General features: G+C 48.9%; 1 protein-coding gene across 1 annotated transcript in view; it reads right to left on the bottom strand.

The window, feature by feature from the left end:
• Positions 1–18,022, bottom strand: part of DYSF (dysferlin) — a 301,818-nt gene that overhangs the window by 182,890 nt on the left and 100,906 nt on the right. The window contains exons 24-28 of the mRNA XM_060247222.1: positions 13,346–13,501; positions 12,931–13,062; positions 9,143–9,309; positions 3,529–3,643; positions 2,164–2,269 (exon numbers count right to left, since the gene is read on the bottom strand). Coding sequence (XP_060103205.1) covers positions 2,164–2,269; positions 3,529–3,643; positions 9,143–9,309; positions 12,931–13,062; positions 13,346–13,501 — 676 coding nt within the window. The remainder of the gene's footprint in view (positions 1–2,163; positions 2,270–3,528; positions 3,644–9,142; positions 9,310–12,930; positions 13,063–13,345; positions 13,502–18,022) is intronic.

The raw sequence follows: 18,022 nt of genomic DNA, 5'->3' as shown, positions 1-18,022 counted from the left end.
ATAATGTAAACACTTACTGAAATTAATCCTCAAGCCACGCCGAGAACATTTACGGCCTTTAAAAAAATCTAACGCCAACATTTTATTCCCTGTATTTTCTGGAATTACAAGAGCCAACTGCGTCCATTATGGGAATACGGCAAAATAAAAGCCTATTAATGGGGAACTGGGAGGGTTTAAATTTTGAATGGCAAATTTAACTAACTTCTGAGCTTGTTTCACTGCAGCGTTTCGTGTTACACGTTTGAGAGATGAAGCAAACGAGTCAACAGCCAGAGGATGTGGTGACGGCCACAGGAATAAATAGCTCAAAAAGGAGATTAAATAGATTAATGGAGGAGAAGTCTATCAGTGCTCGCTAACTCTGGTAACCGAGAGGAACATCTGAACCACATTCAGAGGCACGAAACCTCTGAATCCCAGATGATTTATCTATTTATTTATTTATTGTATGGCAGAGTTACAGGCAGGGAGCATATAATAATATCAAATATGTAACCAAGTTGATAGAATGGGTATGTGGACTGACTGGGCAATCCTAAATACTATGATCTAAATTTTCAATCCATTCAGTCCACGGCTGGTAAGATTGTTATTGAGATAGAAACAGGAGCATTGTGGGGCTTTTTGGACGTGGGATCAGCCACCAGCGCTCTTCCGATGTTCCTAAGACGCCAATATTCACACTGAAATGAGAAGCTTAATGCTGTGATTAGAGAATGTAGAACAGGGTTCCTAAATAATTAAGCTGTCAAACTAAGAAAGAATTGAAGTAATCAAAATCTAGAGAGACTTCTTTTTAAGAAAGCGTTTGCGTTGAAGCTACACTCCTCAGGAGCACCCGCTTTGTGAATTCCAGTTGGACTTTTTCCAAGTTTGGACTTCTATCTTTTCATTTGGAGACGGGGTTTTTTGGTCCCTTGGGGTTTTCTGTTACTTTAAAAGGCCCTAGCACCGCCGGCCTCGATCATTATTGTATTGTTTACTACGTGTTGTACACAATCCTTATAATATATTTTTTGAAAACTGAAAGACGGTGTAATACTTGGTGGCTTTGATCAGTTGACAAATTTTGTTAAGTCTTGAAGGTGCTGCGGATTCTTGCACTTTTCTGCTGCTACTAACATGGTTGCACCAACTAACACGGCTACCCATCTTAACACAAATCAAGGCTGCAGTTTCTAGTGGGTAGCTTTCACAGAACCCCAAGGAGAAAGAGTGACCCACAAATGCACACTCTGGTATCCCTTACTCAGGTAAACAGAGGTTGTTACTTCTGAATAAGTACCCTTGGACACCAGCCTGTCTCAGTTATGAGAAGAACATAAGAGAATGTAAGAGAAGCCATGTTGGATCAGGCTAATGGCCCATCCAGTCCAACACTCTGTGTCACACTGAGGCAAAAAAAAAACCCAGGTGCCATCAGGAGGTCCACCAGTGTGGCCAGGATACTAGAAGCCCTCCCACTGTGCCCCCCAAGCACCAAGAATACAGAGCATCACTGCCCCGGAGGTAAGAACATAAGAGAAGCCATGTTGGATCAGGCCAATGGCCCATCCAGTCCAACACTCTGTGTCACACTGAGGCCAAAAAACCCCAGGTGCCATCAGAAGGTCCATCAGTGGGGCCAGGATAATAGAAGCCCTCCCACTGTGCTCCCCCAAGCACCAAGAATACAGAGGATCACTGCCCCAGAGGTAAGAACATAAGAGAAGCCATGTTGGATCAGGCTAATGGCCCATCCAGTCCAACACTCTGTGTCACACAGTGGCTAAAAAACCCAGGTGCCATCAGGAGGTCCATCAGTGGGGCCAGGACACAAGAAGCCCTCCCATTGTGCTCCCCCAAGCACCAAGAATACAGAGCATCACTGCCCCAGACAGAGAGTCCCAACAATACACTGCGGCTAGTGGCCACTGAAGCACAAAGCAATCTGCTATAAGGATCCATCCCACACTGGGCTGAGAAGGTGGAGATTTGAATTGAGCCTGGACAGGGAGATGCTGCTTTCGACAAAGGGCAGAGAAAAGGAAGTTTAAGTGAAAGTAGGAGCAAGACCAACTCCAGACTCTTTTGCATTGTATATTGGATTGATTTAATCTGCCATAAATTCCAGAGGAGAAAGGCGGCCCTTAAATAATGTACATGAAATATAATAAATACCTCTCTCATCTACAGCTCGGTTGAGGTCTGTGTCCCATTCCGGATCTTCCCATTTCCACCCTGGTGGACACTCAATTTCATCTTTGGGCAGAACCTTCTCCCCATTCTGGAAGAGAAGTAGAGAATCCAATGGAATTCATACCTGCTCATGGGAACAAACGGTGTGCATGAGAGAGAGACAGAGACAGAGAGGGGGGTGGATTTCAACACTGTGTCCAATAGCCAAAGATTGATCCTTATGCAGGCAGCCCAATCTACCTAGTGGGATAGGTCCAGACTATCAATTAGGAGCCTGCAAACCCAGGGAACTCCCAGATTTGGAGAAAAATCTGAATTTTAAAAACAATTATTTTGGAGTAACACCTCCCCACACACAAAGAAAACCTTATCTGTTGTGTAAAGCAAGCCACCAGAACCAGGGAGTAGTCGGGGGTGCCCAAGTCACCTCAAATAGGGTACAGTCATCTCCAGTAGGAGCCCTGTGGCACAGAGTGTTAAAGCTGCAGTACTGCAGTCCTAAGCTCTGCTTACGACCTGAGTTCGATCCCTGGCGGAAGTTGGGTTTTCAGGTAGCCAGCTCGAGGTTGATTCAGCCTTCCATAATTCCGAGGTCGGTCAAAGAAGTGCCCAGCTTGCTGGGGGGAAAGCGTAGATGACTGGGGAAGGCAATGGCAAACCACCCTGTAAAAAGTCTGCCGTGAAAGCAATGTCACCGCAGAGTCGGAAACGACTGGTGCTTGCACAGGGGACTACCTTTACATTTACTTTATATTGTTATATCTATCTATCTATCTATCTATCTATCTATCTATCTATCTATCTATCTATCTATCTATCTATCTATCTATCTATCATGGATAGATTACATGTATGGGTTAATGAAAAAGCCCCGTGGCGCAGAGTGGTAAAACTGCAGTACTGCAGACCTAAGCTCCGCTCACGACCTGAGTTCGATCCCAGCAGAAGCTGGGTTCAGGTAGCCGGCTCCAGGTTGACTCAGCCTTCCATCCTTCCGAGGTCAGTCAAATGAGTACCCAGCTTGCTGGGGGGGAAGCGTAGAGGACTGGGGAAGGCAATGGCAAACCACCCCGTCAAAAGTCTGCCGTGAAAACGTTGTGAAAGCAGCGTCACCCCAGAGTCAGAGAGGACTGGTGCTCGCACGGGGGACCTTTCCTTTCCCTTTCATCTTCAGTAGACAGGCAGCAGTGGCTAAAGCCAGGAGGGGGGGCAAAACCTAGATCCAGTGGCAAGACTGAAAACGGGATGCACTCCCCCACCCCACAGATCCTCACAGGTTGTCGCTTTCCCTTTGCTAATCAATCTGATGCCATTTCTGCAGGCACAACCAAAGCGCGACTTCCTTACCACATCCGTATAGGCCTCTGCCATGTGAATCCATTGACCCCCAGGAAGCCGCACTTGGTTCTCAAATACTTCTTCTACAAAGCTGGTGTGCCCAGCGTCCACGTCATACAGCAGCCTGCGATGAGAGGATGGGGGGGGGAAGCAAAAAGATTCTAGGTTTGCCAAACTGGAGAGCCAGTTTGGTGTAGTGGTTAAGTGTGCAGACTCTTTGTTTAAACAATTTATTGGTAGTGTGCAGTGTGCAGACTCTTATCTGGAAGAACAGGGTTTGATATGCCACTCCTCCACTTACACCTGCTGGAATGGCCTTGGGTCAGCCAGAGCTTTCTTATCTGGGAGAACTGGGTTGGATTCCCCACTCCTCCATTTGCAGCTGCTGGAATGGCCTTGGGTCAGCCAGAGCTCTCTTATCTGGGAGAACCGGGTTGGATTCCCCACTCCTCCACTTGCACCTGCTGGAATGGCCTTGGGTCAGCCAGAGCTCTCTTATCTGGGAGAACCAGGTTGGATTCCCCACTCCTCCACTTGCAGCTGCTGGAATGGCCTTGGGTCAGCCAGAGCTCTCTTATCTGGGAGAACCGGGTTGGATTCCCCACTCCTCCACTTGCACCTGCTGGGATGGCCTTGGGTCAGCCAGAGCTCTCTTATCTGGGAGAACAGGGTTGGATTCCCCACTCCTCCACTTACACCTGCTGGGATGGCCTTGGGTCAGCCAGAGCTCTCTTATCTGGGAGAACCGGGTTGGATTCCCCACTCCTCCACTTGCACCTGCTGGAATGGCCTTGGGTCAGCCAGAGCTCTCTTATCTGGGAGAACAGGGTTGGATTTCCCAATCCTCCACTCGCACCTGCTGTAATGGCCTTGGGTCAGCCAGAGCTCTCTTATCTGGGAGAACCGGGTTTGATTCCCTACTCCTCCACTCGCACCTGCTGTAATGGCCTTGGGTCAGCCAGAGCTCTCTTATCTGGGAGAACCGGGTTTGATTCCCTACTCCTCCACTCGCACCTGCTGTAATGGCCTTGGGTCAGCCAGAGCTCTCTTATCTGGGAGAACCGGGTTGGATTCCCCACTCCTCCACTTGCACCTGCTGGAATGGCCTTGGGTCAGCCAGAGCTCTCTTATCTGGGAGAACAGGGTTGGATTCCCCACTCCTCCACTTACACCTGCTGTAATGGCCTTGGGTCAGCCAGAGCTTTCTTATCTGGGAGAACCGGGTTTGATTCCCCACTCCTCCACTTACACCTGCTGTAATGGCCTTGGGTCAGCCAGAGCTCTCTTATCTGGGAGAACCGGGTTGGATTCCCCACTCCTCCACTTACACCTGCTGTAATGGCCTTGGGTCAGCCAGAGCTCTCTTATCTGGGAGAACAGGGTTGGATTCCCCACTCCTCCACTTACACCTGCTGGGATGGCCTTGGGTCAGCCAGAGCTCTCTTATCTGGGAGAACAGGGTTGGATTTCCCACTCCTCCACTTGCACCTGCTGGGATGGCCTTGGGTCAGCCAGAGCTCTCTTATCTGGGAGAACAGGGTTGGATTCCCCACTCCTCCACTTACACCTGCTGTAATGGCCTTGGGTCAGCCAGAGCTCTCTTATCTGGGAGAACCGGGTTGGATTTCCCACTCCTCCACTTGCACCTGCTGGGATGGCCTTGGGTCAGCCAGAGCTCTCTTATCTGGGAGAACAGGGTTGGATTCCCCACTCCTCCACTTACACCTGCTGTAATGGCCTTGGGTCAGCCAGAGCTTTCTTATCTGGGAGAACCGGGTTTGATTCCCTACTCCTCCACTCGCACCTGCTGGAATGGCCTTGGGTCAGCCAGAGCTCTCTTATCTGGGAGAACCGGGTTGGATTCCCCACTCCTCCACTTGCACCTGCTGGAATGGCCTTGGGTCAGCCAGAGTTCTCTTATCTGGGAGAACAGGGTTGGATTCCCCACTCCTCCACTTACACCTGCTGTAATGGCCTTGGGTCAGCCAGAGCTTTCTTATCTGGGAGAACCGGGTTTGATTCCCCACTCCTCCACTTACACCTGCTGTAATGGCCTTGGGTCAGCCAGAGCTCTCTTATCTGGGAGAACCGGGTTGGATTCCCCACTCCTCCACTTACACCTGCTGTAATGGCCTTGGGTCAGCCAGAGCTCTCTTATCTGGGAGAACAGGGTTGGATTCCCCACTCCTCCACTTACACCTGCTGGGATGGCCTTGGGTCAGCCAGAGCTCTCTTATCTGGGAGAACAGGGTTGGATTTCCCACTCCTCCACTTGCACCTGCTGGGATGGCCTTGGGTCAGCCAGAGCTCTCTTATCTGGGAGAACAGGGTTGGATTCCCCACTCCTCCACTTACACCTGCTGTAATGGCCTTGGGTCAGCCAGAGCTCTCTTATCTGGGAGAACCGGGTTGGATTTCCCACTCCTCCACTTGCACCTGCTGGGATGGCCTTGGGTCAGCCAGAGCTCTCTTATCTGGGAGAACAGGGTTGGATTCCCCACTCCTCCACTTACACCTGCTGTAATGGCCTTGGGTCAGCCAGAGCTTTCTTATCTGGGAGAACCGGGTTTGATTCCCTACTCCTCCACTCGCACCTGCTGGAATGGCCTTGGGTCAGCCAGAGCTCTCTTATCTGGGAGAACCGGGTTGGATTCCCCACTCCTCCACTTGCACCTGCTGGGATGGCCTTGGGTCAGCCAGAGCTCTCTTAACTAGGAGAACCGGGTTGGATTCCCCACTCCTCCACTTGCAGCTGCTGGGATGGCCTTGGGTCAGCCACAAGTTCTCTCAAGGGTGTTCTCTCGAGTTGTTCTTAGAGAGCTCCCTCAGCCCCACCTGCCTCACGTGGTGTCTGTTGTGGGGAAGGGAAGGGAAAGGAGAATGTAAGCCGCTCTGAGACTCCTTCGGGTAGTAAAGAGCAGGGTATAAATCCAATCTCCTCCTCCTTCTCCCACCTGCCCCCACCAAGGGATTCCTCATTTTTATCATTCCCGGACTCCATTTGGGTTTTCCACTCCCCCCTGAATGCTCTCTGCTGTGGGCTTGGGGGCTGCCTCTGGCCACCTCTCTCCCACCAACCCAAGTCCTGCACCTTTCTTTCCTGAGCCCAGTGTCTGCCCAGGCCCAACTCTCTTTCTCTGCAGTCATGATCATGGGGGGATCTTGAGAGTGCTATAAATAAGCAGGGGCGGTGGGAATGGAAGGCCAGAAACTGGTGGGAGGGATTAATGCACAAGAGGATGTAACGACAGAAGGGGAGGGACGGTGGCTCAGTGGTAGAGCATCTGCTTGGTAAGCAGAGGGTCCCAGGTTCAATCCCCGGCATCTCCAACTAAAAGGGGTCCAGGCAAGTAGGCGTGAAAAACCTCAGCTTGAGACCCTGGAGAGCCATGAATGGGGCTGTGCCTCAGTGGCAGAGCATCTGCTTGGTAAGCAGAAGGTCCCAGGTTCAATCCCCGGTATCGCCAACTAAAAAGGGTCCAGGCAAATAGATGTGAAAAACCTCCGCTTGAGCCCCTGGAGAGCTGCTGCCAGTCTGAGTAGACAAGACTGACTTGGATGCACCGAAGGTCTGATTCAGTAGAAGGCAGCTTCATATGTTCATACGTTCAATTATAATCTAGAATCGTTCTCTGATTTTTTCCTAGCTATAGGGAACTAGGAGGCTGAGAACTTGCCCTAAGATGATGATGTTTAATTTACTCACTGCCAGGGCTTTTTTTGGTAGCAGGGACTCCTTTGCATATCAGGCCACACACCCCAGATGTAGCCAATCCTCCTGGAGCTCACAGTAGGCCCTGGAATAACAGCCCTGTAAGCTCCTGGAAGAGACCCCCATGGCACAGGTAAGCAGAAGGTCCCAGGTTCAATCCCCAGCATCTCCAACTAAAAGGGGTCCAGGCAAGTAGGCGTGAAAAACCACAGCTTGGGACCCTGGAGAGCCATGAATGGGGCTGTGCCTCAGTGGCAGAGCATCTGCTTGGTAAGCAGAAGGTCCCAGGTTCAATCCCCAGCATCTCCAACTAAAAGGGGTCCAGGCAAGTAGGCGTGAAAAACCTCAGCTTGGGACCCTGGAGAGCCATGAATGGGGCTGTGCCTCAGTGGCAGAGCATCTGCTTGGTAAGCAGAAGGTCCCAGGTTCAATCCCCAGCATCTCCAACTAAAAGGGGTCCAGGCAAGTAGGCGTGAAAAACCTCAGCTTGGGACCCTGGAGAGCCATGAATGGGGCTGTGCCTCATTGGCAGAGCATCTGCTTGGTAAGCAGAAGGTCCCAGGTTCAATCCCCGGCATCTCCAACTAAAAGGGGTCCAGGCAAGTAGGCGTGAAAAACCTCAGCTTGGGACCCTGGAGAGCCATGAATGGGGCTGTGCCTCAGTGGCAGAGCATCTGCTTGGTAAGCAGAAGGTCCCAGGTTCAATCCCCGGCATCTCCAACTAAAAGGGGTCCAGGCAAGTAGGCGTGAAAAACCTCAGCTTGAGACCCTGGAGAGCCATGAATGGGGCTGTGCCTCAGTGGCAGAGCATCTGCTTGGTAAGCAGAAGGTCCCAGGTTCAATCCCCGGCATCTCCAACTAAAAAGGGTCCAGGCAAGTAGGCGTGAAGAACCTCAGCTTGAGACCCTGGAGAGCCATGAATGGGGCTGTGGCTCAATGACTGAGCATCTGCTTGGTAAGCAGAAGGTCCCAGGTTCAATCCCCGGTATCGCCAACTAAAAAGGGTCCAGGCAAATAGATGTGAAAAACCTCCGCTTGAGCCCCTGGAGAGCTGCTGCCAGTCTGAGTAGACAAGACTGACTTGGATGCACCGAAGGTCTGATTCAGTAGAAGGCAGCTTCATATGTTCATACGTTCAATTATAATCTAGAATCGTTCTCTGATTTTTTCCTAGCTATAGGGAACTAGGAGGCTGAGAACTTGCCCTAAGATGATGATGTTTAATTTACTCACTGCCAGGGCTTTTTTTGGTAGCAGGGACTCCTTTGCATATCAGGCCACACACCCCAGATGTAGCCAATCCTCCTGGAGCTCACAGTAGGCCCTGGAATAACAGCCCTGTAAGCTCCTGGAAGAGAGCCCCGTGGCACAGAGTGGTAAAGCTGCAGTCCTGCAGTTGGAGCCCTCTGCTCACGACCTGAGTTCGATCCCCGGCAGAAGCTGGGTTTTCAGGTAGCCGGCTTGAGGTTGACTCAGCCTTCCATCCTTCCGAGGTCGGTCAAATGAGTGCCCAGCTTGCTGGGGGGAAGGCAATGGCAAACCACCCCGTAAAAAGTCTGCCATGAAAACATTGTGAAAGCAACATCACCCCAGGGTCAAAAACGACTGGAGCTTGCACAGGGGACGACCTCTACCTTTTTAAACTCCTGGAGGATTGGCTACATCAGGGGTGTGTGGCCTAATATGCAAAGGAGCTCCTGCTGCAAAAAAAAAGCCCTTGTTCGCTATTATGTCAACATGTCAGCCACGTAAATCTTTGTGACATTGTTTTGTTTAGTGGGATGTTTGGGTTAAAAATGTTATTTTAAATTAATCTGTCTTGCAAACTCTGTTCCTGATCGAGCCCCACGGAACATCCAGGGGCAAAGGAAAGAGGGGCGGTCCCCCGAGAGAACGTGGGTGGGGACTCACGTCTTTTCAGGGCTGACAAACCAATCCCCGGCCCAAGTCCAGCCCGCAGACGGCCTGAAACTGTCCTTCGGCAACTTGATCTTGCCTGTGACGTCCGAATACTTGGGGTAGGTCAAGCCGGTGGTGCCCCAGTTCCCAACCAAGGCCAGCTTGGTCTGATTTTCATACTGAGAAAGAAAAGGTAGAAACTGTCAAGTATTGCACAATCTTCACTAACCAATACTCCTTCATTGTCAAATAAAGGTAGTTTATTGAATGTGTTAGACAGTTACACATGCAAGATGGCTCTTGCTGAAACTGAGGCACATGGCCTCAGTCCTCATAGATATAAGGTTGGATCATAAGGACATAAGAGAAGCCATGTTGAATCAGGTCAATGGCCCATCCAGTCCAACACTCTGTGTCACAGAAGAACATAAGAGAAGCCCTGTTGGATCAGGCCAATGGCCCATCCAGTCCAACACTCTGTGTCACATAAGGACATAAGAGAAGCCCTGTTGGATCAGGCCAATGGCCCATCCAGTCCAACATTCTGTGTCACACAGTGGCCAAAAAACCCAAGTGCCTTCAAGAGGTCCACCAGTGGGGCTAGAAGCTCTTCCACCCCCCCCCCCTACAAGCACAAGAATACAGAGCATCACTACCCCAGACAGAGAGTTCCAATAATAAGCTGTGGCTAATAGCCACTGATGGACCTCTGCTCCAGATGCTTATCCATTCCCCTCTTGAAGTTGTCTATGCTTGTAGCCGCCACCACCTCTTGTGGCAGTGAATTCCACACGTTAGTCATCCTTTGGGTGAAGAAGGACTTCCTTTTATCCATTCTAACCAGACTGCTCAGCAATTTCATTGAATGCCCACGAGTTCTTGTATTGTGAGAAAGGGAGAAAAGTACTTCTTTCTCTACCTTCTCTGTCCCATGCATAATCTTCTAAACCTCTATCATGTCACCCCGCATCTGTTATACATTCAAAATGCAACGTGCCCAAATCTACCAATTGCATCCCCCCAGTTAACATCCCAAACCCCCTTGAGCATAAAGAAATGAAAGTGTTAAAGTTAGGAATTCCCAGGGCATGAGCAAGAAGCTCATTTGGGATGCCCAAAGCCCAGGGCTTCTTTTGTAGCAGGACCTCCTTTGCATATGAGGCCACACCCTCCAGATGTAGCCAATCCTCCTGGAGCTTACAGTAGGCCCTGGATGAAGAGCCCTGTAAGCTCTTGGAGGGTTGGCTACATTGTGGGGTGTGTGGCCTAATATGCAAAGCAGTTCCTACTACAAAAAAAACCCCCTGCCCAAGCCTGATTTCTGTACCCACAGCTCACCGATTCAGTCCCAAAGAGTGGAAAAGGGGAAGGGCAGCCATGGAGCTCACCAGCCCTAAAGTGTGCAAGTAAGAGTGGAAGTCATTAGGGTTTGTAGAATCTTTCGGGATCAAGTGCCGTGTTCTACTGGAGAAAGTTTTCCTTCCAGACGTTTCGTTCTCAGCTGCGGAGAACATCCTCAGTGGCGTTGCAGCCGGAGCAGGCGCTCTGACCTTCTTGGCTGCTGTGCCAAGACTCAATGCACAGCAGCCAAGAAGGTCTGAGCGCCTGCTCCGGCTGCAACGCCACTGAGGATGTTCTCCGCAGCTGAGAACGAAACGTCTGGAAGGAAAACTTTCTCCAGTAGAACACGGCACTTGATCCCGAAAGATTCTACAAACCCTAATGATGTTACCAGCCGTGAAAACCTGAAATCTTTGATAAGAGTGGAAGGACTACAGATCTTCCCTGCGTGAGCTTGGGCCACAGAAGCAGGGGACGCAGCAACTAGGGGAACCTCTCCAGTGCAGTGCGGCATGCAAGATGCACAAATCCGTCTAGCAGGAGATACGCTTTCAGATTTGTTAGCGGCAGCCGTTACCACCCAGAGAGAAACTGATACTCCTAGGAGTAAGGGAAAGGGTGGCCTTACTAGGCTGAGACTAGGGCTGCCAAACCCCCAGTGCGGGCAGGGATTCCCCCGCCCGGGAGGTCCCCAACCTACTGGCCCACATTGGACCGGCGGGGGGGGGGAACCTCCCCCAATGTCGCCAGCGCGATGATGTACCAAAGAGTTTTCCCCCTCCCAAATGGCTAGAGCATCTGGGGAAACCATAGAGTTTTCCTGGAAATACTTAGAACGGCCTTGTGCGACGTTGCTGGCGCGATGATGTCACTTCCGGGTGACATCATCGTGTTGCACGCACACAAAAGTCCCCCGCCAGAGAACGCAGGGGACTTGGCAGCCTTAGTTGAGACTCAGGACAGTCATGGGTATGTGTCTGAGCTCCTGAGACCTGAGGGAGCCAGGCCTGCAAGACTATTTCCTTGTAAACGTAATCAGAAATCAGTATACAGCCTGACATAGCATAAACTAGGGGTGTCAAACGTGTGGTCCAAGGGCCGGGTCAGGCCCCTGGAGGGCTTCTATCAGGCCCGCAAGCAACTCACTGTCATCTGCCTCCTTCTCTCTCTCTTGCATCCTTCTGCATCACAGCTTGCTTTGCACAAAAGCTACAGAGCAAAGCCTCTATTTTCTCCATTCTCCATTTCTCCAGCACATGAAGCAACTTCTGTACAAAAACTCACGATGCCCAGCCATTTTATGTTTTCCCCTGGGTCTTAGGCTCAAAGCATTGACCACGAGATTCTGTAATGAATGTTCAGGTGTTGTTCAGGTGCATTTGTAAACCTACTTTTGATGAATGGCAATAAATCCAAAGTAGGTTTACAAACACACCTGAACAACACCTGAACAGCATGATCAAGATTGTTACAGCACAGACATTGTCTCCGGATTTTGATGCAATCGTTCAGAGCAAGAGGTGTATCTTATCAGAGATTGTTAAATAAACAAAATATTGCAAGAGTGCTAATCTTTTAAGCATATTTTAAGTTTCAAAAACAATCTTTAATTGTGTTTGTCTGTATCCTTTATAAAGTTTATATCTCCATTACCTGGCATTTACATTTTATTTTTAATTAAACAATTTATTGAGTTAAATAAAAACTATATACAACATACATTAGGTAGGCTAAGTAGAAAACCAATACAATAAGTAACAAATTGTGACTATCTTAGTAGTACAGACGAAAATAAACTTACTGGCCATAAAAGTATAAAATAGAGTATAAAGATAATATTTACTAATAATATTTGGAATCTCGACATGAGAGATTAAATATCCTAAAATGGGAGACCAAACTAGATCAAACGATGAGTCTTGTAAAGGGTTTATGGTAGACTTTATCTTAGACGTAATTTTGCTCATTACATATAAATTCCATAGTTTTTTGTACCACAGATTTAAATTTGGTTGACTTTTATTTTTCCAGAGAAGAGCTATTACTGACTTTGCAGCATATAATTAACATTGTTATTGTCTCATGCGTAATTTTGAATACTATAGTTTTTGGTCCTAAATTTAAAAATACTTCTGCTAGCAGTTCTAGTGAAAAGCCAGTAATTTCATTTATCTTTTGACAAATTATTTTCCAAAATTCTGGCATTACATTTTACAATACACACGGCCCGGCCCAACGAGGTCTCATTTATGTCAGATTCAGCCCTCGTAACAAATGAGTTTGACACCCCTGTCATAAACAATGCAGAAAAGGGAACTGCAAAAGTAGAAGACAATGCAGTAAAAGTAAGAGAATACACACACTCCGTGTTGGAACAGACTACAGTCTCATTGCCTTGAGAAAAGCACGCTCCTGAACACTTCTGTTTTACACAAGCCACAGAATGAAACTTGGCTCACCGTTTCTGCAAACACAGAGAGTCTCCCCTCTGCTGACTTGTTGAATTCTTTCTCATCCACAGCTAGTCCGAGCCACAGCCGGACGCGGATCTGGGCCGGGATCTTGGGGCCCATCACCTCCTCCTGAGGATTCTGGGGCAAAAGGGGAGGAATTACTCATTCAGAGCCCAGCACTCTTTCAAACGTCCCGCTCAGTGTGCAGAAGATATTGGATTTATATCCCACCCATTACGCTGAATCTTAGAGTCTCAGAGGGGCTCACAATCTCCTTTTACCTCCCCCCCTCCACAACAGACACCCAGTGAGGTGGGTGGGGCTGAAAGAGCTCTCACAGCAGCTGCCCTTTCAAGGACAACTCTGTGAGAGTTATGGATGACCCAAGGCCATTCCAGCAGGTGCAAGTCGAGGAGCTTACCTTCAAGAATATGGTCTGGAGCTTCCCACAGTTCTTCCCGCAGCAGCTGGGTCCGGTCCGAGAGTAGAGCACCTCGCGAGCAGGAACCCGGCTGTAAGCCACCCGCCGGTCCCCTTGCAGCATCCAGATGACGATGTCCGGCAGGCTGTTCTGAGGCTGGAAAAGACGTTTGTGAAGCAGGGTGCCCTGCCCAGAGCGGCAAGCGCAGGCCGGGGGGGCACAGCCAGCCCTCCGAGGCTGAGCAGATGGAAGGGAGGGAAACACCTCGTTATTTATTGACTTCCCCCAGATGCAGGGTTGCCAAGTCCAGTTCAAGAAATATCTGGGGACTTTGGGGGTGGAGCCAGAAGACTTTGGGGGTGGAGCCAGGAGCAAGGTTGTGACGAGCACAATTGAACTCCCAAGGGAGCGCTGGCCATCACGTTTAAAGGAACTGCGTGCCTTCCCTCCAGTGGAAATAATGAAGGATAGGGGCTCCTTCTTTGGGGACTCATAGAATTGGACTTCCTGGTCCAATCCTTTTGAAACCTGGCATTACATTTTATGACTCGCATGGCCTGGCCCGACAAGGTCTCATAGCACTGGATGCTATGCTGCAAATTTGGTGCCTCTGCCTCAAAAAACAGCCCCCCCTAGAACCCTAGCTACCCATAGATCAATTTTCCGTTATACCCTATGGGAATCAGTCTCCATAGGGAATAACGGAGTGCCCAGCAGGCAGTTCCCTCCCCCCACCCTTTGTGATGACCCTGAAGCAGGGGGAGGGTCTCCAAACTGGGGGATCCCCTGCCCCCACCTGGGGATTGGCAACCAAATAAATCAAAACCACCTGGGGATTGGCAACCCTACCCAGAGGGGACACAAAGCACTAACTCATATATTCCCCAGAGGGTACTTCGATCTGGTTCACAAAATCTGGCCCGAAGGAGGCCAAACCGAAAGTCACCAGAGAAAGGGCCTTTTCGGTTGCAGCCCCCCACTGGTGGAATCAACTGCCAGAGGAAGTGCGGGCCTTGCAGAACCTTGCCCAGTCCCACAAGACCTGCAAAACTACTCTCTTCCAGCTGGCTTTTAATTCACATGGAGCCTACATTGTAGAAGGAATACCATCACCATTGAAAAACTGAAAAATTGAAAAACTGAAAAACTGAAAAATGTATAAGTACATGAACATATGAAGCTGCCTTATACTGAATCAGACCCTTGGTCCATCAAAGTCAGTATTGTCTTCTCAGACTGGCAGCGGCTCTCCAGGGTCTCAAGCTGAGGATTTTCATGCCTACTTGCCTGGACCCTTTTTGGAGATGCCAGGGATTGAACCTGGGACCTTCTGCTTACCAAGCAGATGCTCTACCACTGAGCCACTATCCCTCCCATAATATCAAGTAATATCAAGACCTAGCACCAAACAAATTTTGATCATTTTAAAATGAATAACTTATAGCAGGGCTGGCCAACGGTAGCTCTCCAGATGTTTTTTTTTCCTACAACTCCCATCAGCCCCAGCCATTGGCCATGCTGGCTGGGGCTGATGGGAGTTGTAGGCAAAAAACTTCTGGAGAGCTACCGTTGGCCCCCCTGACTTATAGAATATTCGATTTATAACGTGCATTGTTTTAACTGTTTTTAGTGTTTTTATGCTGTGAGCTGCCCTGAGCCCGCTTCGGCGGGGAGGGCGGGATACAAATCAAATCAAATCAAATCAATATAAATAAACAAACATCGTTCTCTTCTCCCCCATTTTATCCTCACAACGGCGCTGTGAGGCGGGTTAGACCGAGCGTGTGGGGCTGCCCCCCAAAGTCACCCAGCCGGCTTCTACGGCAAAGTGTTCCTTAACATCAAAAATACGGCAGCGCAGGCTGTAAGCGGACTTCTGGAGGAAAGCCAGCAGGAGACGAGGCACCTCCATCTTGGGACGATACATCCACAAGGAATGGTGTGCTAAATTATCAGGAAAATACTACAGGGAGCGGGCCAGGAGGCGAGAATTAGAGTAAAGGATGGCCACGTGAGAAACCAGCAGCCCAAGGGATGTGGGGATTGTCAGAGAAGGAAATAAGATACAGGTGTTGATATGCTAATAGCAGAAGCCAAAGACTTGCACTGATTGGGAGCAAAAACAATGATCCCAGTCCTGTCAGCATTCATTTTAGTGGGATTTGTCCTCAAATTGAAACCGCTGGTTTCTGAAGAGAAGGATGAAGAGAGCCAAGTCCCTCCAGGATGCCTAGAAACTATTTCAAACCACACTAACGATGGGCAGACAGAATGTGGGCCTCAGGTTAGGAAAGCGGCTGCCACACGTAAAACGATACCTGCGTGGTTAACAGCCCAAGTTCAAAGAAACCATAAGAAGGCAAAACCCAAACCAAAAAATCCTTCATTTCAAAAGTGGAAGGTTCATCCAAATGAGGTGAATTGAAAGGAGCGAAGGTTCTGGCAAAACAAACGTAAGAGGGGATTAAAGCAAGCAAACAATAAAGAACATACGGAGAGGGTTGCTAAAAAAAATTAAGACGTTTCTTTAAATATATCAGGTGGAGGAAACCAGCCAGGGAAGCAACTGGGCCTCTCAGAAACAAGGGCTGCTTAAATACATAAGTAAAATACATAAAGACGAGGGAGAGGGGGCCAGAGACATTGAATTAAAATATATATTATGTCTCTGTTTTTACTGCTACCTAAATCCAAGTGGGCAGCCGTGTTGGTCTGAAGCAACAGAACAAAGCAGTAGACAAGTAGTACCTTTAAGACCAACTAAGTTTTATTCATTGTCTAATCTGTTTAATGTTTTAACTGTTAAAGTTCAGAATTGTAAATATTTTATTGTTGTGAGCACCATGAAGAAGAAGATGATGATATCGGATTTATATCCCGCCCTCCACTCCGAAGAGTCTCAGAGCGGCTCACAATCTCCTTTACCTTCTTTCCCCACAACAGACACCCTGTGAGGTAGATGAAGATATTGGATTTATATCCCGCCCTCCACTCCGAAGAGTCTCAGAGTGGCTCACAATCTCCTTTCCCTTCCTCCCCCACAACAGACACCCTGTGAGGTAGATGAAGATATTGGATTTATATCCCGCCCTCCACTCCGAAGAGTCTCAGAGGGTCTCACAATCTCCTTCCCCTTCCTCCCCCACAACAGACACCCTGTGAGGTAGATGAAGATATTGGATTTATATCCCGCCCTCCACTCCGAAGAGTCTCAGAGCGGCTCACAATCTCCTTTCCCTTCCTCCCCCACAACAGACACCCTGTGAGGTAGATGAAGATATTGGATTTATATCCCGCCCTCCACTCCGAAGAGTCTCAGAGCAGCTCACAATCTCCTTTACCTTCCTCCCCCACAACAGACGCCCTGTGAGGTAGGTGAAGATATTGGATTTATGTTTTAACTGTTAAGTTCAGAATTGTAAATATTTTATTGTTGTGAGCCACCATGAAGAAGAAGATGATGATGATTTCGGATTTATATCCCGTCCTCCACTCCAAAGAGTCACAGAGCGGCTCACAATCTCCTTTATCTTCCCCCCCCCCACAACAGACATCCTGTGAGGTGGGTGCGGCTGAGAGAGCTCTGACAGAAGCTGCCCTTTCAAGGACAACCTCTGCCAGAGCTATGGCCATTCCAGCAGGTGCAAGTGGAGGAGTGGGGGAAAACTGAAATATGTATAATATCAAGACCTAGCACCAAACGAATTTTGATTGTTTTAACTATATAATGAATAACTTATAGCAGGGGTGGCCAACGGTAGCACTCCAGATGTTTTTTGCCTACAACTCCCATCAGTTCTCCCAGACACTTAACCACTGCACAAAACTGGCTCTAACAAAGTTTGCGGCAGGGGAGAAGATTTTGTAAGTCACGGCAGTCACTTCTTCAGAAGGAATAAATAGACAGCCCAAATAGAAAAAGCCCAACAGGAGCTCATTTGCATATTAAACCACACCCCCTGGTGCCAAGTCAGCCAGAACTGTGTTCCTGTGCATTCCTGCTCCCAAAAAAGCTCTTGTTCTCACAACGGAAGTCAGCAAACACTGGAGTTCCACCTGGATAAGTGATGGGAGGGACCAGGGCTATTGAACCTGTTCACCAATGATTTGGAACTTAGGATGAGCCGCATAGAGGCCAGGTTAGCAGAGACGACACAAGCCTATTCAGGACGGTGCAAACCACGGATGGCTGTGAAGAATTCTAGGAGTATCTCCACAAAGTGGGTGAGTGAGCCACAACCACAACAATGGGGCAAACTATATTCTGTGCAGGTAAGAACATAAAAACATAAGAGAAGCCATGCTGGATCAGGCCAGTGGCCCATCCAGTCCAACACTCTGTGTCACACAGTGGCCAATATATGTTTGTGTGTGTATATACATATATATACACACACATATACATACATATACACACACACACATATATATATGCATATATATACTGTGGCTCATAGCCACTGTTGGACCTCTGCTCCATATATTTATCCAATTCCCTCTTGAAGCTGGCTATGCTTGTAGCCACCACCACCTCCTATGGCAGTGAATTCCACATGTTAATCACCCTTTTGGGTGAAGAAGGACTTCCTTTTATCCGTTCTAACCTGACTGCTCAGCAATTTCATTGAATGCCCACGAGTTCTTGTACTGTGAGAAAGCGAAAAAAGTACTTCTTTC

Source organism: Heteronotia binoei, chromosome 9 (assembly GCF_032191835.1).
Source record: "Heteronotia binoei isolate CCM8104 ecotype False Entrance Well chromosome 9, APGP_CSIRO_Hbin_v1, whole genome shotgun sequence".
Lineage (NCBI taxonomy): Eukaryota > Metazoa > Chordata > Lepidosauria > Squamata > Gekkonidae > Heteronotia > Heteronotia binoei.
The sequence above is the reverse complement of the archived record's forward strand: the minus strand, read 5'-3'. Positions and strand labels throughout refer to the sequence as shown.